Genomic DNA, 17,644 nt, shown 5'->3' on the forward strand with positions numbered 1-17,644 from the left:
GCCACATTGTGGCACGTAATATTGCAAGACCATGAATGATTAAATACACATCATCATCATCATCATCATCATCATCACCATCTGTTTACCCTCCAGGTTCGGCTTTTCCCTCGGACTCAGTGAGGGATCCCACCTCTATCGCCTCAAGGGCAGTGTCCTGGAGCTTCAGATACAACTGGGGAGAATGACCAGTACCTCGCCCAGGCGGCCTCACCTGCTATGCTGAACAGGGGCCTTGTGGTGGAGGGATAGGAAGATTGGAAGGGATAGACAAGGAAGAGGGAAGGAAGCGGCCGTGGCCTTAAGTTAGGTACCATCCCGGCATTCGCCTGGAGGAGAAGTGGGAAACCACGGAAAACCACTTCGAGGATGGCTGAGGTGGAAATCGAACCCTCCTCTACTCAGTTGACCTCCCGAGGCTGAGTGGACCACGTTCCAGCCCTCGTACCACTTTTCAAATTTTCGTGGCAGAGCCGGGAATCGAACCCGGGCCTCTTGGGGTGGCAGCTAATCACGCTAACCACTAGACCACAGAGGCGGACGAGTAAATACACACTAGTGTAAAATATGAGTGTAGGCCTATATCCATAGCACTTTGTGCTCGTTAACGTCATTCTTTATTAACACTGTTTCATGGAGAGTGTTAGGACAGCTGTTGAAAAGAAATAGGCTTTTAACGTATACGGCACTTAAGTTATGTATTCAGAAAACAAAGCTTTCTTCAGCTAATCTCACTTATATCTGTGGTCGTTGGAGCCACCCAGACTCACTTTGATTTGGGCAGGGGACGTAAGACCGAACACCTTTCCTGATGCCGCGTAATTTTTGAGATGGAAATCTCAACCCCAGCCTTCCGGGTGGGAAGCCAGCAGCTAAGCCACTGAAATAACCACGAAATCGCCCGTCGGAATTCAGAGATCAGGGATTGGTGGAATCGTGTGTTTATCCTGCTCATTAGAGGTCTAATCGCGAACCATATAGGTGAAAAACACTTCGAACGTTTAAAATGAAGGCACTTTAGTCTTCCCTTATCCTCACTTTATTGACACTAAGGATAATCAGGAAACAGGGGAGGAGCATACGGAAGCTGCGACGAACGAACACTCAGCTGTATGAGTTATCCTCAACCTTACCTCAGTCACGAGCAACTGCACTGTGCGTCTCCGCGTGTAATTTCACCACTTTAACATTAAATGAACCGGACTAAATAATAATCTGGGTGCATGCTGTTTTCATTTGTGGAATGCACGTTATTTCAACTATCCACGTACACGATTTGAGCGGGATTGGAGAATAACACGTCTGACTTCCTTTGTAAGTTCATAAATGAGCCCGTCCTTTAACAAGCCAATTCAGGAAAGTCCTATGGTACCGTAGATATATATGAGTAGACATATAGACAGATAGACGATTCATTTTACATGTTTCCCTGTCTTACCCTTGGTATAGGAAAATAACATCTTTATCGAGCTAGTTGGCCGTGCGGTTAGGGTGGCGTAGTTGTGAATTTGCATTCGGGAGATGGCGGGCTCGAATCCCACCGTCAGCAGCACTAAAGATGATTTTCCATGGTTTCCCATTTTCACAACAGGCAAATGCTGGAGATGTACCTTGAGTAAGTCCACGAAAACTACCTTCCCAACAGAAATGAAGAATGTATAAAATGTTATTATTACTACTACTACTACTACTACTACTACTACTACTACTACTAATAATAATAATAATAATAATAATAATAATAATAATAATAATAATAACCCGGATAACTATGGGCCTTCTATTACATCATTTAATGTTATGTATTTGAACTTTCCACTTTAAAGAATTTTTCAGCACCCAAGTTGTAGGCGAAAAATATTACTTAGATACTAAATGGGACTTGGGATAAGGATTAATTAGCTGGGAACCACAGCTGAGTCCTACTACTGCTACTATTTTTTTCTTTTTACATTTTTGTTTTACGTCGCATCGGCACAGAAAGGTCATGGCGAAGATGGGGTAGGAAAGGCCTAGGAGTGGGAAGCATTTGCTTGGTGCGAAAATGGGAAAACACGGACAACCATCTTCAGAGCTGCCGACAGTGAGGTTCAAACCCGCTATCTCCCAGATTCAAGCTCACAGCTGCGCGCCCCTAACCGCACGGCCAAACTGCTACTACACTACTCCACTATTTCTATCAAAAGACAATGATGATGATGATGATGATAATGATAATTAATAGTAATAGAAAGATGAAAGCGAAATGAAGAGGCCCTACTGTCGTTCTACGTGCTCATCCCATGGAGATATGTTGAGCGCGCTCGTTTCAAGCTTCCGGGGTTGATTTCCTTTTAACCTCCGTGGAAGTAGGTTTCTTTCACGACTGGCCACGTATAGTATATTTACTGCTCCCCACATCCCAGCTCCCCGATTGATTATAATTAAAGAGGGTATATCTATACTCTGTTGGACTAGATTTGAATTTTATTCACCTAATTCTTACAAATCTCTAGTCCGCAAGATGATACTGAACATAGAGCTACATAAACAGCAGTGTAATGTGGCTGTAATTATAGAACGGCTGGAGCGTTAAAGTTGGATGATTTGATCAGGAAACAAATAAAAATGCTGCAACTACCACTCTGTAACTCTCCGATCTCGATGGCTTCAGTCACTTAAGTGCGGCCAGTATCCAGTATTCGGGAGACAGTGGGTTCAAAACCCCATTGTCGGCAGCCCTGAATATGGTTTTCTGTGGTTTCCCATTATCACACCAGGCAAATGCTGGGGATGTAACTTAATTAAGTACATGGCCGCATACTTCCCACTCTAGCCCTTTCCTGTCCCGTTGTCGCCATAAAACCTATCTGGGTCGGTTCGACGTAAATCATCTTGGAAAAAAAACTCTATAACTCACACCCAGTATCTTATCTCAAAAATGTCGATTACCTGATAGACTGCGATGATTAAGTCTATGAGTGCGCTAGGTACAGTATATGACAGAGTTCTACATAGGGGGTACAATTGGGCGTTGATGATAGTGGTGGTTTTTAGCTTAAGAAGAAGTACAACTAGGCAACCACCTCCGGTAAAATTATCGTAAAACCGCAAGAGAATTACATAGTTACTTCAATATGCCTGTGATGTTAAATGGTTTAGTGAAGTGCTACTTTTATTGTAGACGGTGACCACAAGAACACCCAAAAGAAAGAGATTGGGGATTTCTCTTTCGGGGGTAGACTGAAAAGAGAGATTTCAGATATTTCGTCAGGTGGATGAAAATCGGAAATCGATGGTTTTCTTTTAAAACCTCGTATGTCCAAATGTTCTTCCTACCCATTATATTCCTTAAGACTGGTTACGCCTCCCGGTCATATATTTGTATGCAGTCCATGAGAATAATTTTCGCTGTGTTCATTTTCCTTTGCTAATGTCTACAGGAAAATAGACCTTACCGCCCCGTATTGCAGGGATGTTGATTGCATGGCAAATTTACACACTCCTACAGTATAATGTATTTAAGGTTCATTTTCCTTTACAAATTGGCAGAGGAAAGTGACCATAACGAAAATTATTCTTTTGGACTGCATATAAATATGAGACCGGGAGGCGTGACCAGTCTTAAGGAATATAACGGATAATAAGAGTATTCGGACTTACGAGGTTTTTAAAGAAAGCCATCGAAATGTTTCTTACGTATATAAACATTATTACAAATTAAAAATTATTACAAATATCATACAAATTGACTGTACTATAATGATTTCAGTAAGTAAATCTGTAATCAATCTATTAAGTGAGTAAGGAAATAAGGAATAAGTTCGTTCGTAAGCAAGTAAGAAAGTAAATGAATAAGTAGGCCTAATTAAGCCAGTAAGTAAGTAGAATTAACTTACTACCAGCCACCTCACTATATTCTATTTGAAGTACAGTGGGAATGATGGAAAAGGACTGCCTTTCAGCACAGGATCAGAAAAAAATTAAAATCATTGTGGGAACACATTTATTATTATTTTGGTGTAAATTAAAAAAAAGAACAAGGAACAAAAATACATATAAAAATAAGTCTCGTCATATTCTCTATCTTTGGAACCAACCAAAGGTCAGTTATATTATAATTAACACGTAGGCTAATTTTTAAAAACAGATGTTGAAGTTTTGTCACAGGAAATAGCAAAATTAGTTCCTTGACTCAACCACCCATCTCCATAATCTTCCAGTGGTAAGATTGTTCTTACTACTGGATATACTATATTAGATAAGATTTCGTGGCAATTTAGGATCTAACTATGGTACCCCATACATGAAGACTGGCTTTAGAGTTCTAAGCTAAGCGAAAGATCTGTTTTGTTCTAACATTCATCATTTCATTCTTTTCATTCAATCTCAGAGTATTGGAGGCTAGAGCAAAATCAATGGAATGCGTGTGCTCTATTATTTCTTTCGTATATCAGTTACTTTCTTTCCCTACAAAAAAATTATATTCTCTCTGTAGATTAAATCTTCTTGTATTATCATCCTAGCCTACATATCAATATATTACTTACGTATATCTGAATTATACTGAGTGTAACAAACATATAGGAAATATGTAGGTTCGTCTCAAAAATTGAGAGGGAGAGAGCTAATATAAAGTACGGAAATATATTATTCTTTCTAACCTTCTACTAAACTTTTGAGGTCGATCCTTGTGATGGATTTGGCTGAATTTTACTGACACCAACTGTATGTGGAGGAAGTATTCATTATTGCATGACTCTGTGATGGCTGGTAGTGTGATGTGTTTTATTTAGATGGCCCTAGTCAGAGAAATTAACCATACGACCCGGCCTGGAATCTAACCCGGAGCCCTTTGACCCGAAAGTCAGTACGCTGACCATTCAGCCTAGGAGGCAGACTGTACAAAATACATTCTGCTATCTAAATAACAATGAAGTGATCGTAATAATCATGCCATCAAACTAAGAATGAATTCAACTTGGAGTAAAAGGTTTTCGTTCCTTATGGATACGATGAATTGTTTCCATAAAACCAATGTTTCGCGCTTTGTACTCAAACGTCAGCTGGCAGAATGTTCTACTGCAACTTCGTCTGCTAAAGTTAGGTCTTCTCCAACAAACACAGTCTATTTAAAAAGATATATCACAGCTTTACTCTGTTCACTAGAAGAACTAGTGATGTTCGTGTTCGGCGACTGGTACGGGAACTTCGACGTGGTAGGGTACAGGTTTCTCTACGGGTACAGGTACAGGCTTAGCAACTGGAACATGGACTGGGTATGGTACTGGCTTTGCTACGGTAACCGGTACGTGTTTGTGTACTGTAACAGGGTAAGGTTTGGGTACGTGTACTGGGTACGGCTTGTCTACTGGTACCCTGACTGGGTAGGGCACATGCTTCTCTACAGGATACGGCACTGGTTTCACAACTGTGTAAGGCACTGGCTTGTGTACTGTTACTGGATACGGTTTGTAGACAAATACCTGATACGGTCTATCAACAGGTACCTTTACTTCATACGGGACTGGTTTTTCAACAGGGTAGGGAACAGGTTTGTGAACTGTCACAGGATATGGTTTTGGGACGTACACATTATAGGGTCTATCGACAAACACTTTCTCTGTGACTGTGTAGGGCTTGTCGACAGCCACGTGTACGGGCACTTTGACGGGAACTGAGTAGGGTTGAGGTACGGGTACTTTGACGTGAACTGTATATGGAGCTGGAACTGGGACCTTCTTCTCTACGTAGACAGGGTAAGGCTTTTCTATATGGACGGGGTATGGGTGGGGTACGGGAACTTTCACTTCTACGGGTACCGGGACGGGTTTTTCTACAGGGACGTGTACTGGAACTGGTCGGACCACGGGGACCTGAACTGGATATGGGACTTTCTTCTCTACAGGGAATGGTACGGGTTTTTCGACTGCAACAGCGTAAGGTTTATCGACGGGCACTTTGACTGGGTATGGGAAAGGCTTCTCTACGGTGTATGGAACATGTTTCTCGACAGGAACTTCCACAGGAACAGGATGAGGTACGGGAACCGCTACCTTCTCCGTCAGTGTAATGGCTGGCACATGCTCCTCACTTGAACTCACACTCCCATGATCACCGCCATCCCCGAAGTCTGTACCCACTCCTCGTTTCTCTGTCTTCTTACTCTCCTGAACCTCCATCTCCGAGGAACGAACCTCTTCCTTCTTCTTCCTATCGTCCTTTTCTGTGGTGTTCTTAACGTCCTTGGAGCCAAACACTTTTTCGGGTGCAGTCGCATTATTTGAAGTTTGCTTGTCCTTGAGATGTTCAGTGTCCTTCCTCTCTTGAGCTGCTGTGGTCTTCTCCGTCACATTATGCTTCTTCTCTGCCAACACTAGCATGGCCAACGCCACCACAATGATAGCGGTCTACGACAACATACACAACATAATTAATTTTCACACACTAAATGACACTTGATGCAGAATACAACTTTCGAAGTCACAAAAAATAGGATACTTTCTATACACCTAGTAACTGAGTACACTAATATGCACTTTACAAGACTGAGAGATACCGTGAAACTGATACACAAAATAAGCCTTAATTAATTCTACAACCTGCCTGCTGGCCATGATTCTTAAGGCGTCAAGTCTACATGGTCTGACTCTTCGGATAGCTAGTTCGACTCACGCTGGTGGGATATCAGAATGTTAACCGGCAGGGTAAGAGAAGTGGTGGTATACAATTCGTTGCTGTTCGGGCAAAATGTCATATCTCACAATGCTCTTCATATCCACTATTCACTGGTCACGCCTCCCAGCCACATATGGATACGCAGTTCAGGACAATTTTCGTTGTGTTCATTTTCGTATCCTTGCGTTAAAGGAAAATGAAACTTAAAGTACATTATACTGTAGGAGGTCATGCAAGCATGCATTCCTGGCATACGGTACGGTAAGGTACTACGCCGGCCATTCAGCAAAGTGGCCGGAAGGCCAGCTGATGAAAGATCGACATTGCCTTTCTTCTGCAGAACTAAAAGGACTTACCGAAGACCGAGACACAAGAAGAACCGCAACAATCCAATCTCAGGATACAATCATGCCCTTGCCGGTAACTTTAAGGGTTGGACCTATCTTTCCCCAGTGATTGGAATTAAGAAGGGATGTTCATCACATTGTATTTCCCCCGTAAAACAATAATCACTACTCACCACCTCCGCATTATAGCCCGTTTAGGTCCTTGGATCTGCTATCTTTTCTGTTGCCAGGCTATATGGCCTGCAGATATTGGAGTGTCAAGTGTTCAGCGTAACGACGTCCTCAACCATATTTATAAGCTTTCTAGACTGGGGCTCATATCAGACAACTCCTCACTTGAACTCGCGAAGCTGAATAAACCCCGTTCCAGCGTTCAGTCCAGCCCTTACAACCATGTATTGATACGGGGTCGGGAATGAGGTGAAATTAATTGACACGCCATGTTTTAATGAAATTGGGTAAGGAGCTGGAAGGAATCGACTGTGGCCTATGAATAGGAACTGTCCCAGCATTTGCCGCAGAAAATCGTTTTCAGGACAGCTGACGGTGAGGTTCAAAACCACGCGTCTCCAAAACAGCTTGCCTGGATAGCTGTAGTGAGTTGATACGCGTGGCCAGACCGCTGGTTTCCAGCCTTCAGTCTGGGATTTAAATCCTTAGATTGACTGGGAATCGAACGCTGAGACTTCCAATAAGGGACAGACACGCCACTCCTACACCAAATAATATAATAATAGACTAATAATAATAATAATAATAATAATAATAATAATAATAATAATACAGAACATGTGGCTGTACGATTTGGGTCACGTAGCTATCAGCTTGCATTCGGGTAAAGTGGGTTCGAACCTCACTCTCGTCAGCCCTGAAGATGGTTTAACGTGGTTTCCCATTTTCACTCCAGAACAATGATGGTGCTGCACCTTAATCAAGGCAACGGTCGGTTCCTTCCCATTCCTAGCCCTTCCCTAACCCATCATCGCCATAAGACCTATGGTGCGACGTAAAGTAAACTGTAAAAAGAAGACACAAGATAAAACGAAAACTTACGACGTATAGAGCCCATTAAGAGCGTTTGTCTGTCAAGATGACTTCTGCGCAGCCAGATGACCAGCACATACTGGAGTGTCACGTCCTCTGCTTCATTTAGACCTACTGGATTTCTGACTGGGTCCACTATGATACCTCTCACATAGACCCCTCTGTGGGTGGGGGTGGTATAAAACATCCTCTGTATCCGCTGCGTATCCTAAAATGTGACTGAAAAGGGATCCATGGGCTTTTATACTGGGAGAATGGGTTGGCTATCACGGTGGTGGTGGTGGTGGTGATTATTGTTTTAAGAGGAAGTATGGCGATCACAGGTTCCCTAGTTGAGTCTGGTATCGATTCCACTTACTCGTGTCAGGCTCCTCGCTTTCATCTTTCCTATCCGACCTCTCTTGGTCAACTCACGATTTTTTCCGACCTGGACGGTATTCTCATTTCCACGCCATTTGTTGCCCTTCCCTCTCTTTTGTCGATACCTCCATTCTTCGAACTTTCGGGCCTCTTCCATTTTCCTTTTTGATTAGTGTGAATACGGGATGGCTGCCCTGTTGTACTTCATCTTAAAACAATAATCACCACCAACATCTCGTATCATATCTCAATTTAATTCATGAGAATATGTGAATCTCTTTCCAGTCGTTAATCTAAGTTGAAATCGAACCCAGGGACTCCATATAAAGAGTAATCAAGCAATCTTTACCCAAGAGGTTGTTGTTGTTGACGATGATGATGAAGATAATAATAACAACAGGATAAGAATAATGTGATTAATATCCCTGCAGCTATTATCGTTCGTAAGTTACTAGCAGTTTACACAGCCTGAAAACTTAAAGTAGCCTATCTATCCCAGCCCTAGACCTAAATAATTCACATTGCCACAGGCCTTTAATATCACAGAATAATAGACAATTTGCAGTGTTTCAAGTAAACAAGGCTGATAAACTTAGAGATGTCTCAAGCTCGCGAATCAGCACCAACTGAGGTATGCTAAAAGATTTGACTCTTAAAGTACTTCTAAGTGGCGTGTCAATGCCCTTACAGGACTTCGTTAGCGCTTGGTTTAGTGATACTGTGACCCCACTTGGTTCCGCTTTAGTGAACTCCCCACGAACAACGGAAGTTACTCGCCGCTCAATATTCTTTCAGAAATAGAATAATGCGTCATTGTTTTAGCATTTAAAAGCCAAAACTTATTTGATAACACGCATTTTTTACATTTTCTCATGTAAATGGTATGTGAATTAGGGATAGAGTGTCGGCTTCCGGATCCCAAGGTCGCGGGTTCAACCCATAATCGTATTTTTAAGTCCAGAAGAAAGTCCATTCGTCACTCATTGTCAAACGATATCGGTATCTTTGATGATACACTCGATGTCTACCCGACATAATTAATTAAAACTCAGGTCATCAATGACCAGCACTGGGGTATCGGGGTAGAAGTACCTGCCTCTAGCCCGGAGGCCCCAGATTACATTCCCGGTCAGGCCGAGGATTATAATTCTGGATTTAGTGCTGGAAATGAAGTTCACTCAGCCTCGTAAGGCCAACTGGGCAGCCGTGTAATACGAGAGGTAGCGGACCCAGTCAAGAAAGCCAAAAAAGATGGCTGAGGATATCGTCACGGTGATCACAAGTCAATTCAATGCCTACAGGCTGCCTAGCTGGGCAGCAGTAGCATTGTCAGCCCAAGGACCTAATGAGTTGTTGTGAAACGTATTTTTTTGTAATAACTTGTCCAAAAGATATCTGGTTACTGTACAATCTGGTAATGCAAAATTGGCATGTTTAAACATATACAGGCAGTATAAATGACATAAAATTAAAAATCTCTACATAAGCCAAACTATTTTCTTATCCTTTTATCGTCGTTAATATAAATAATGGTGCCTAAAACTTGGATTATGTTACGTTTCAATTAGTTTTTGTGTCCCCCTCATGTTAATTATATAAGGTACTAAATATTGTGTACATTCTTATCACAAATCACAGAGGTTCTATGTCAATCGCTCATGGTAGCAATTCAAGAGATTTAAACTTGTTGTGTTTCTGAATTTCAGTATATCACGAGAATTCTGTGACATGTATCCAGTATCCTTACAATTTTCTGAAAATGTAATTTCGAAATTTGTGTTTGAGAACATAACAGCTGTAAAAATTAAACCGATATTCTAATCTTTCCAGTGTTGAGTACATTTTATTTAATATTATCTTATCTCAAATAGCATTTAACATTGTTTCACAATTTTCTTTACGTTGCACTGACACAGGTCTTATGACGATGAAATGAAATGGCGTATGGCTTTTAGTGCCGGGAGTGTCCGAGGACATGTTCGGCTCGCTAGGTGCAGGTCTTTTGATTTGACACCCGTAGGCGGCCTGCGCGTCGTGATGAGGATGAAATGATAAGACGACACATAAACCCAGCCCCCGTGCCAGCGAATTTAACCAATCATAGTAAAAACTCCCGACCCTACCGAGAATAAAAACTCCGGACCACTGTGACCAAAGGCCAGCACGCTAACCACTTAGCCATGGAAGAGGACTTATGACGAAGATGGAAGAGGAAATGGCTAGGAGTTGGAAGGAAGCGATCGTGGCTTTAATTAAGGTACAACCCCAGTGTTTGCCTGGTGTGAAAATCGGAAAACACGGAAACAATCTTCAGGGCTGCCAACAGTGGGGTTCGAACCCACTTTCTCCCGAATGCAAGCTGAGAGCTATGTGCCTCGAACCGCGCAGCCACTTGCACGGTAAATAAAATTAACATTTCAGTATGTTAAACCAACAAAATATAAGAATTTATCCCAGCAATTACTATAAATATTTAAATATGGTTAGTTTTTTTGAGATCATCTTCTTAATTAAATCTCTCTATTTTATGCGAATGTAAAGAAAAAGTTTGTGGATAGTGAATATTGTTTTACAATTTCTTCAAATCCAATGGCTGAGTTAGCAAACCCTAAACATGGCTTTATTAAAACATTTTATTACAATACTAAATGTTAATACGTTATACTGTAGGCCTACCGTAGGCCTAACCCATATAATTCCGGAAAGGTCATTGTTCATTGCTATCCGTTAATACTTTTTTAATTCTTTACACCTTTGACTAACGCCGACTCGTTGGCTGAATAGTCTGCGTTCTGCCCTTCGGTTCAGTGGGTCACGGGTTCGATTCCCGGCTGGGTCGGGGATTTTAATCGCTTGTGATTAATTCTTCTGGCTCGAGGCTGTCCCAATACTATCCTCTCCATATTCAGACAACACACCATACTACCAACCACCGCAGAAACACGCAATAGCGATTATAACCTCCGTATAGAGTTGGCGTCAGGAAAGGCATCCGGCCGTAAAACAGGGCTAAATCCACTTGTGCGCCACAATTCGCACCCGCGACCCCACAGGTGTGGGAAAAGTGGTAGAAAAAGAAAGAAGAAGAAGACATGTTTGACTCAGGCAAGAGATTATAAAATCAAAGTTGACAGAATTTGTTGAAGCTTTCACAACGTTGAATTGTACAGTCAACTCTATTGGATCAAGTTATAGTAAAATAATTTGGAAATACGCAATTTCAAAATAGCGGTAATTCAAAGAGAGATAAAACTGATCTCTGGATAAGAATTAAATGTTTATAACATCAAATACATTTCAATTGTTGGTTGGAAATAACTTGCAAAGCTGCAAACTGTACAGTGGCAATATTTTTTTGAAATATTTTATAGACTACGTTTTCTGTTTTGGGGTATGATAATTGAGTGACATTGTAACTGGCTTCTCGCCAATGCGGCCTCGGTTAGAACCCTGACCAATGCATGTGGGATTTTTCAAAGTAAAATTAACGGATCTGTGGCTCGAATTCCACACAAAAAAAATGGGGGTCCCACGGGTATGATCACGATATCAACAGTAACGTGAAAGTAAATTCCTTCTGTTTTTGATATTTTATTGCAAAAATGATGCGTTTTTACAGCAATTCTTCGCACGTCATTCTTCAATTATTTTACGAATTAGTTGCCAAGTTTTCTAAGTTCTTTATTCCTTCAAAAGTTTTGAGGTGATTAAATATGAACATCTGCTTACAGTGGCAGAGAAGTTCCGTCAACGTTCTACAGCCTAATTTGTATTCACATCGGGTTATTGTTATTTTGAGTTACATAGCACAAGGAAATTCTCCTATTTATGGTTGATAAATTAGTTCAAAGAAGCGATACAAAAATACTTCGACGCAGAAGGAAACGTCACGTGATGCATTTGAATGGTATTGTGTCCTGATACGGTATTACTTCATTGATCCACTGCTATTGATATACTAAATATGGACAAATAAAGTAATTTCGGAAATATTCGCTCTCGGAACTTCTATCATGATATTTGCCCCGAAGTTTCTCAGTTCTTGTAATCGTGATTTATTCATTCGATTTAAAATGATGATGATGATGATGATGACGATGATGCTTGTTTTTTGCTATTTTCTTTACGTCGCTCCGACACAGATAGGTCTTATGGCGATGATAGGAAGGAAAGGCCTAGGAATGGGAAGGGAGCCGCCGTGGTCTTAATTAAGGTACAGCCCCAGCATTTGCCTGATGTGAAAATGAGAAACAATGGAAAACCACCTTCAGGCCTGCTGACAGTGGGATTCGAACCCACTATCTCCCGGATGCGAGCTCACAGCTGCGCGCTCCTAACTGCATGGCCAACTCCCCTGGTTGTTTAAAGGGGCCTAACATCTAAGGTCATTGTCCCTATTTAAAAGGAAATATATGAAATAATAATCATCTGTGTATGTTCTGCCAATATTAAGTAACGCTGAACACCGTCAGTCGAAAAGTTATCACTACCATTTGATATCTTTCTTCATCATTCTCTGTCAATTTTCAGTTGGTTAAAATTAAATACAACTCGGAAATGAAATGAAACTTCAGAATGTGCGGATATCTATCCATATGAAATCCTTTTTTAGAAGAGCTCAACTAAGTTTGTGATGATTTAGAATATATCAGCTTAACACAGATATCCTATAAGTTTAGTGTGTGTATTTGTCCGTCTCGTTGGCTGAACGGTCAGCGTACTGGCCTTCGGTTCAGAGGGTCCCGGGTTCGATTCCCGGCCGGGTCGGGGATTTTAACCTTAATTGGTTAATTCCAATGGCACGGGGCTGGGTGTATGTGTTGTCTTCATCATCATTTCATCCTCATCACGACGCGCAGGTCACCTACGGGAGTCAACTCGAAAGACCTGCACCTGGCGAGCCGAACAAGTCTTCGGACACTCCCGGCACTAAAAGCCATACGCCATTTCATTTCAGTGTGTGTATTAACTCTGCACAAAATTATGGAAAGATATTTAGATAATGATAGCGATTTTTAGGGGGAAAATATTCTGCTCTAAATACTCCTATAGAACCTTTGATGAACCCTATTAAAGATGATTCACGTTCAGTTAACTTTAAATAGAAATATTAAAAGAATGTAAGCTTTAAAATAAAATGTTAGCTGCTTTAATTGACTGCTCACATTTTACCTACTCAGAAAAAAAAATCAAAACAGCAATAGACCTCTAGTTTAGTTTCCGGTCCCCACTCTTTTATAATACTGTGGTTTTAAGTTATTTTTATTTTTTATTATAGTATACATTAACTTTACTGACCAGTCAAAACACAAATCTGGGCCGATGACCTTCGATGTTAGGCCGCTTTAAACAACAAGCATCATCATCAAACATAAATCTACTAGGTTGATTCAAGAAATGAGACACTTGATATCGAAACATAGTTCACTGTCCTAGAACGTTCACAGATTGTTTAATACTGCCCGAATTTGATTTTTAAAATGCACACAATATAGCTTTTAAACACTCATCAATATTGTAAATAATTCACTACGTAAGAATCTATCATTAACATAAAATTATGCTTTTCAAAAAGTAATACTGACAACGAAAACACTGAATAAATTAGCGGACTCAGTTACTAGATGATCACAACACTTCTATGGATATCAACAAGTGTAATAATTATACACTGACATACCAAAAACTTCATGTCGCTGTGAGTTGGTTGCTTGGCTGTACGCCAGTCCGCGACTGGATCTTCTCTCCACACTTGATGCTCGCTTTATATACTTTACGTGCTCGCGAGATCCTCACACTTTCGCTGGTTCCCAGACCATCTTGGCACTGAACATGAAAGTCACCCCTTTGTCCGAACAGCAACAATAATTAAAACAGTACATACTGCGGCGCGTTGAGCGTGACGTGCGTGTCGTAGGACAAGGACTTCCTCTTGCTGAGATCATGCCACCTGGAACCGTATACTTCTTGAAGCTTCAACTTAGCTCTCGCATTTGCTTGTACATATTATAGTGGTAACAATAGAGCAAGGAACTAGGGTAAGTGTATGATAGGAATTTAGTTTCACATACGTCCGGTTCATATTATGCTTGCATAATAGTTATCTTTATCTAAGACAAATAAAAACCCCGTATACAGCACTGTACAGATTGCTTTTAATTATTTTACTGTACAGGAAATCAATTATAACCAGTCCCTAGGACCAGTACTTTGTCTATTTAGTGCTATTGGATGCGGATGTGGTTTTTAAAATCTTGATTCTAGACAGTTACACACACATGAATCCAGAAACGAAATAACTTGATACTAAAAGTCCTGTTTGGTTGACACGGATTCGATTCCCGATTCTTCCATCTTATAAGTGATTTTCTCGTGATTTTCCATTTTGAGTCTAGATCAAACCTTGATTACTCACTGTACTATCGTAGCTCTATCTTTAATGCCGTTCTGAAATATTCAAACGGCATGAAGTGAGGAAATGATTGGCTTGTCACTGCCATATGGGTGTGGATGTCCTCAGAATTAGTGGTCTACGTAGTGTCATTCAACCCTGTCCAAAGTACATAAACATTTCCATTTGTAACTACCGTAATGTTGAACATGTCGTGTTATCCTGTTTCAGACATCATCAACGGGTGATAACTCTGCCGTTTCGACATGCTAACGTCTGAAATGGAATCTTGGTATCCCTTAAGAAGGGATACAAATTTTCGGTTATGACCCAGATCACTCAAATTTGTAGGCCGTAAATTTGTGTTTAAAATGTGGTAATTAAAAAAATTCGCCCTGTAATTTGTCATTATTTTTCAGCATGAGAAATGTAGTAATGCAGTACAGTATATTTTTGCAAACACTGTATCCTAAGATCTGAAGGGTTTAAACGATCACCACTATTAAGGGCGACACAGTGGACTGTTTAATTAAAAGACAGTCTGCTTTGCATAGCTCATGTAATCTTTAGTTGCATGCAGTATTGGGTATGATTGTAGGTGGCTACATTTTGCTAATATATGCAGGCTAGACAAGAAGACAAATCTATAGTACATATAGACCATTAAGGGCCTTTGGTGCCAAGATGACTGATGCCCAGCGAGATGATCCGCAGACAATGAAGTTTCACATGGTAAACGTCACGATTTCCTCAGTCGACAATGAAAACTGTATTTTGATGTGTGTCTTTTAGCACTTAAATAGAGAACATCATCAAAGAAAATGGCTATAATTCGTTTCAATCTACTACTTGTTTTCACGTCTCACCGACTGAGAGGGGTCTCACACCGACGATGAGATAGGACAGGAATGGGAATTGGTAGGAAGCAACCATGCCCTCAATTATGGTGCAGCCCAGCAATTGCCTCATATTAAAATGGGAAACCACGGAAAACCATTCTCAGGGCTTCGAACCCACCATCTACCGAACACAGGCTATTAGCTGCACCTCTCGTACCACATAACCCACTCACTCTGTACTCTAATTAGTTTGTTCAATTTATGACGGTTTCCCTAGATAAATCTGCATATAATTTTTATGAATAGTCAGCTTAAGATAAGTGATATGTTATAATTAAAGTAGTTGTTATTGTTGTTTCGTCTTAGAGGTTTAGAATATCATAACCGATAACTTGCAGGTTTTATTTGACGTACTACATAATAGGCGCCAGTAGACTTGTGGCCACTGTACACTTTCTCTCGCTCCCAGCTAAACCTCTAACCCATACAGCATCGTTGCTGCACTTCCTCAGTCACAACATTGTTAACTTCCATGAGCTGACCTCGCGAGGCTGAAAGACAGGATACAAATGCATACATAAATTTTTGTTCAACGTCGTACTAACACATCGAAGATTTTCAGTGACGCAAGATTGGACAAAGGATTTGGAAGATAGTGGCCGTGGCTTTATTTATGGTACAGTCCCAGCGTTTTTCTGGTGTGAAAATAGATAAATCACAGAAAAACATCGGGGCTACCCACCTTGGAATTCGAATCCATCATCTCTCGAATACAAGCTCATAGTTACGGGAACTTTGTGCCACTTTACACCATAGTACACTAAATGGTCTCATGACACTTGTTATTAATAACTAAGGTTCGTATGTTAAGGAAAAGTCATATTTCATATCTGAGCTCATTTTACCCGAAACCTAAAAAAATTAACTGTGAATGATGAGACCCTGACCCCGTTTAAAGAAATTTTATGTTGCATATAAATGCATATTTCGGCAATTTTTACTGGTTTGGTCATATTTTGCTCATTTCAGTGATATGAGGTCGTCGCTCGGCCGGTAAAAGGTTGTATTCCACAAATCTCTTCCTATCAATTATTCTCCTTAAGACTGGTCACGCCTCCCAGCCACGTATGGATATGCAGTCCATCAGAACAAATTTTGTTGTGTTCATTTTCCTATGCCCATCTGTAAAGAAAAATGAACCTTACAGTACCGTACTGTAGGAATGTACGTTTGCATTACGTATTTACGCACTCCCAGTGTACAATGCATGTAAGGTTCATTTTCGTTTAATCGTCGACATAGGAAAACGAACACAACGGACATTGTTCTGATGGACTGCGTATCCATATGTGGCTGGGAGGCGTGACCAGTCTTAAGGGGAATAATGGATAGGAAGAGTATTGTGATATACAACGTTTTACCGGTGAAGTGACGAGGTTACATTTTGTTATAATTTGAGCATTCTTGTTTAAATTGAGGCGTCGCTTTTAACAAGGTACATGTCTGCGTCGATTTTCAAACACAGGATTTCAAATTACTGTAGTAGATGTATTTTTCTTTCTTTTCCCGTTAGAGATAGGTAGGAGGTTCAGAAGACAAGATTCCGAGAAAGAGAAGATGCACGAACGTACACCGACAGATACCAAAAAGCATGCCAATACATTTGTATTTATTTAGGTAAACAGAATGAGAACTGTGATACTGAATGAATGTATGATGCTTTAATTTACCTGCTGTAGCTCTGCCAGTTGACATGATTAAATGTGTCTGCTGAATTATCGCTTATGACTTTTTTTGACAGATTTCTAATACTTTCTACCTATCCCTAAAATGCTTAAGTCATATTTTACCTTACTTTTTAGGTCATATTTCCCCGTTTTTAGGGCATATTTGCTAGCATATTTTTACTTCTTTAGGTCATAACTTTCCGAACCCTATTTAATAACTTAATACCTGTATAGGGTGGTCGGAAGTAACGTGAACCGAGTATACGAGCGTTCGAGGAT

General features: G+C 40.7%; 2 protein-coding genes across 2 annotated transcripts in view; both read right to left on the reverse strand.

Moving 5' to 3' along the window:
• LOC136860878 (homeobox protein Hox-B1b-like) overlaps positions 1-17,644 on the reverse strand; it is a 391,631-nt gene that overhangs the window by 163,682 nt on the left and 210,305 nt on the right. The window lies entirely within an intron of this gene.
• On the reverse strand, positions 5,154-6,362 carry LOC136857499 (uncharacterized). The gene has a single exon (XM_067136200.2). The coding sequence runs from the start codon at positions 6,360-6,362 to the stop codon at positions 5,154-5,156; it is 1,209 nt and encodes a 402-aa protein (XP_066992301.2).

The sequence above is a fragment of the Anabrus simplex genome, chromosome 1, assembly GCF_040414725.1.
Source record: "Anabrus simplex isolate iqAnaSimp1 chromosome 1, ASM4041472v1, whole genome shotgun sequence".
Lineage (NCBI taxonomy): Eukaryota > Metazoa > Arthropoda > Insecta > Orthoptera > Tettigoniidae > Anabrus > Anabrus simplex.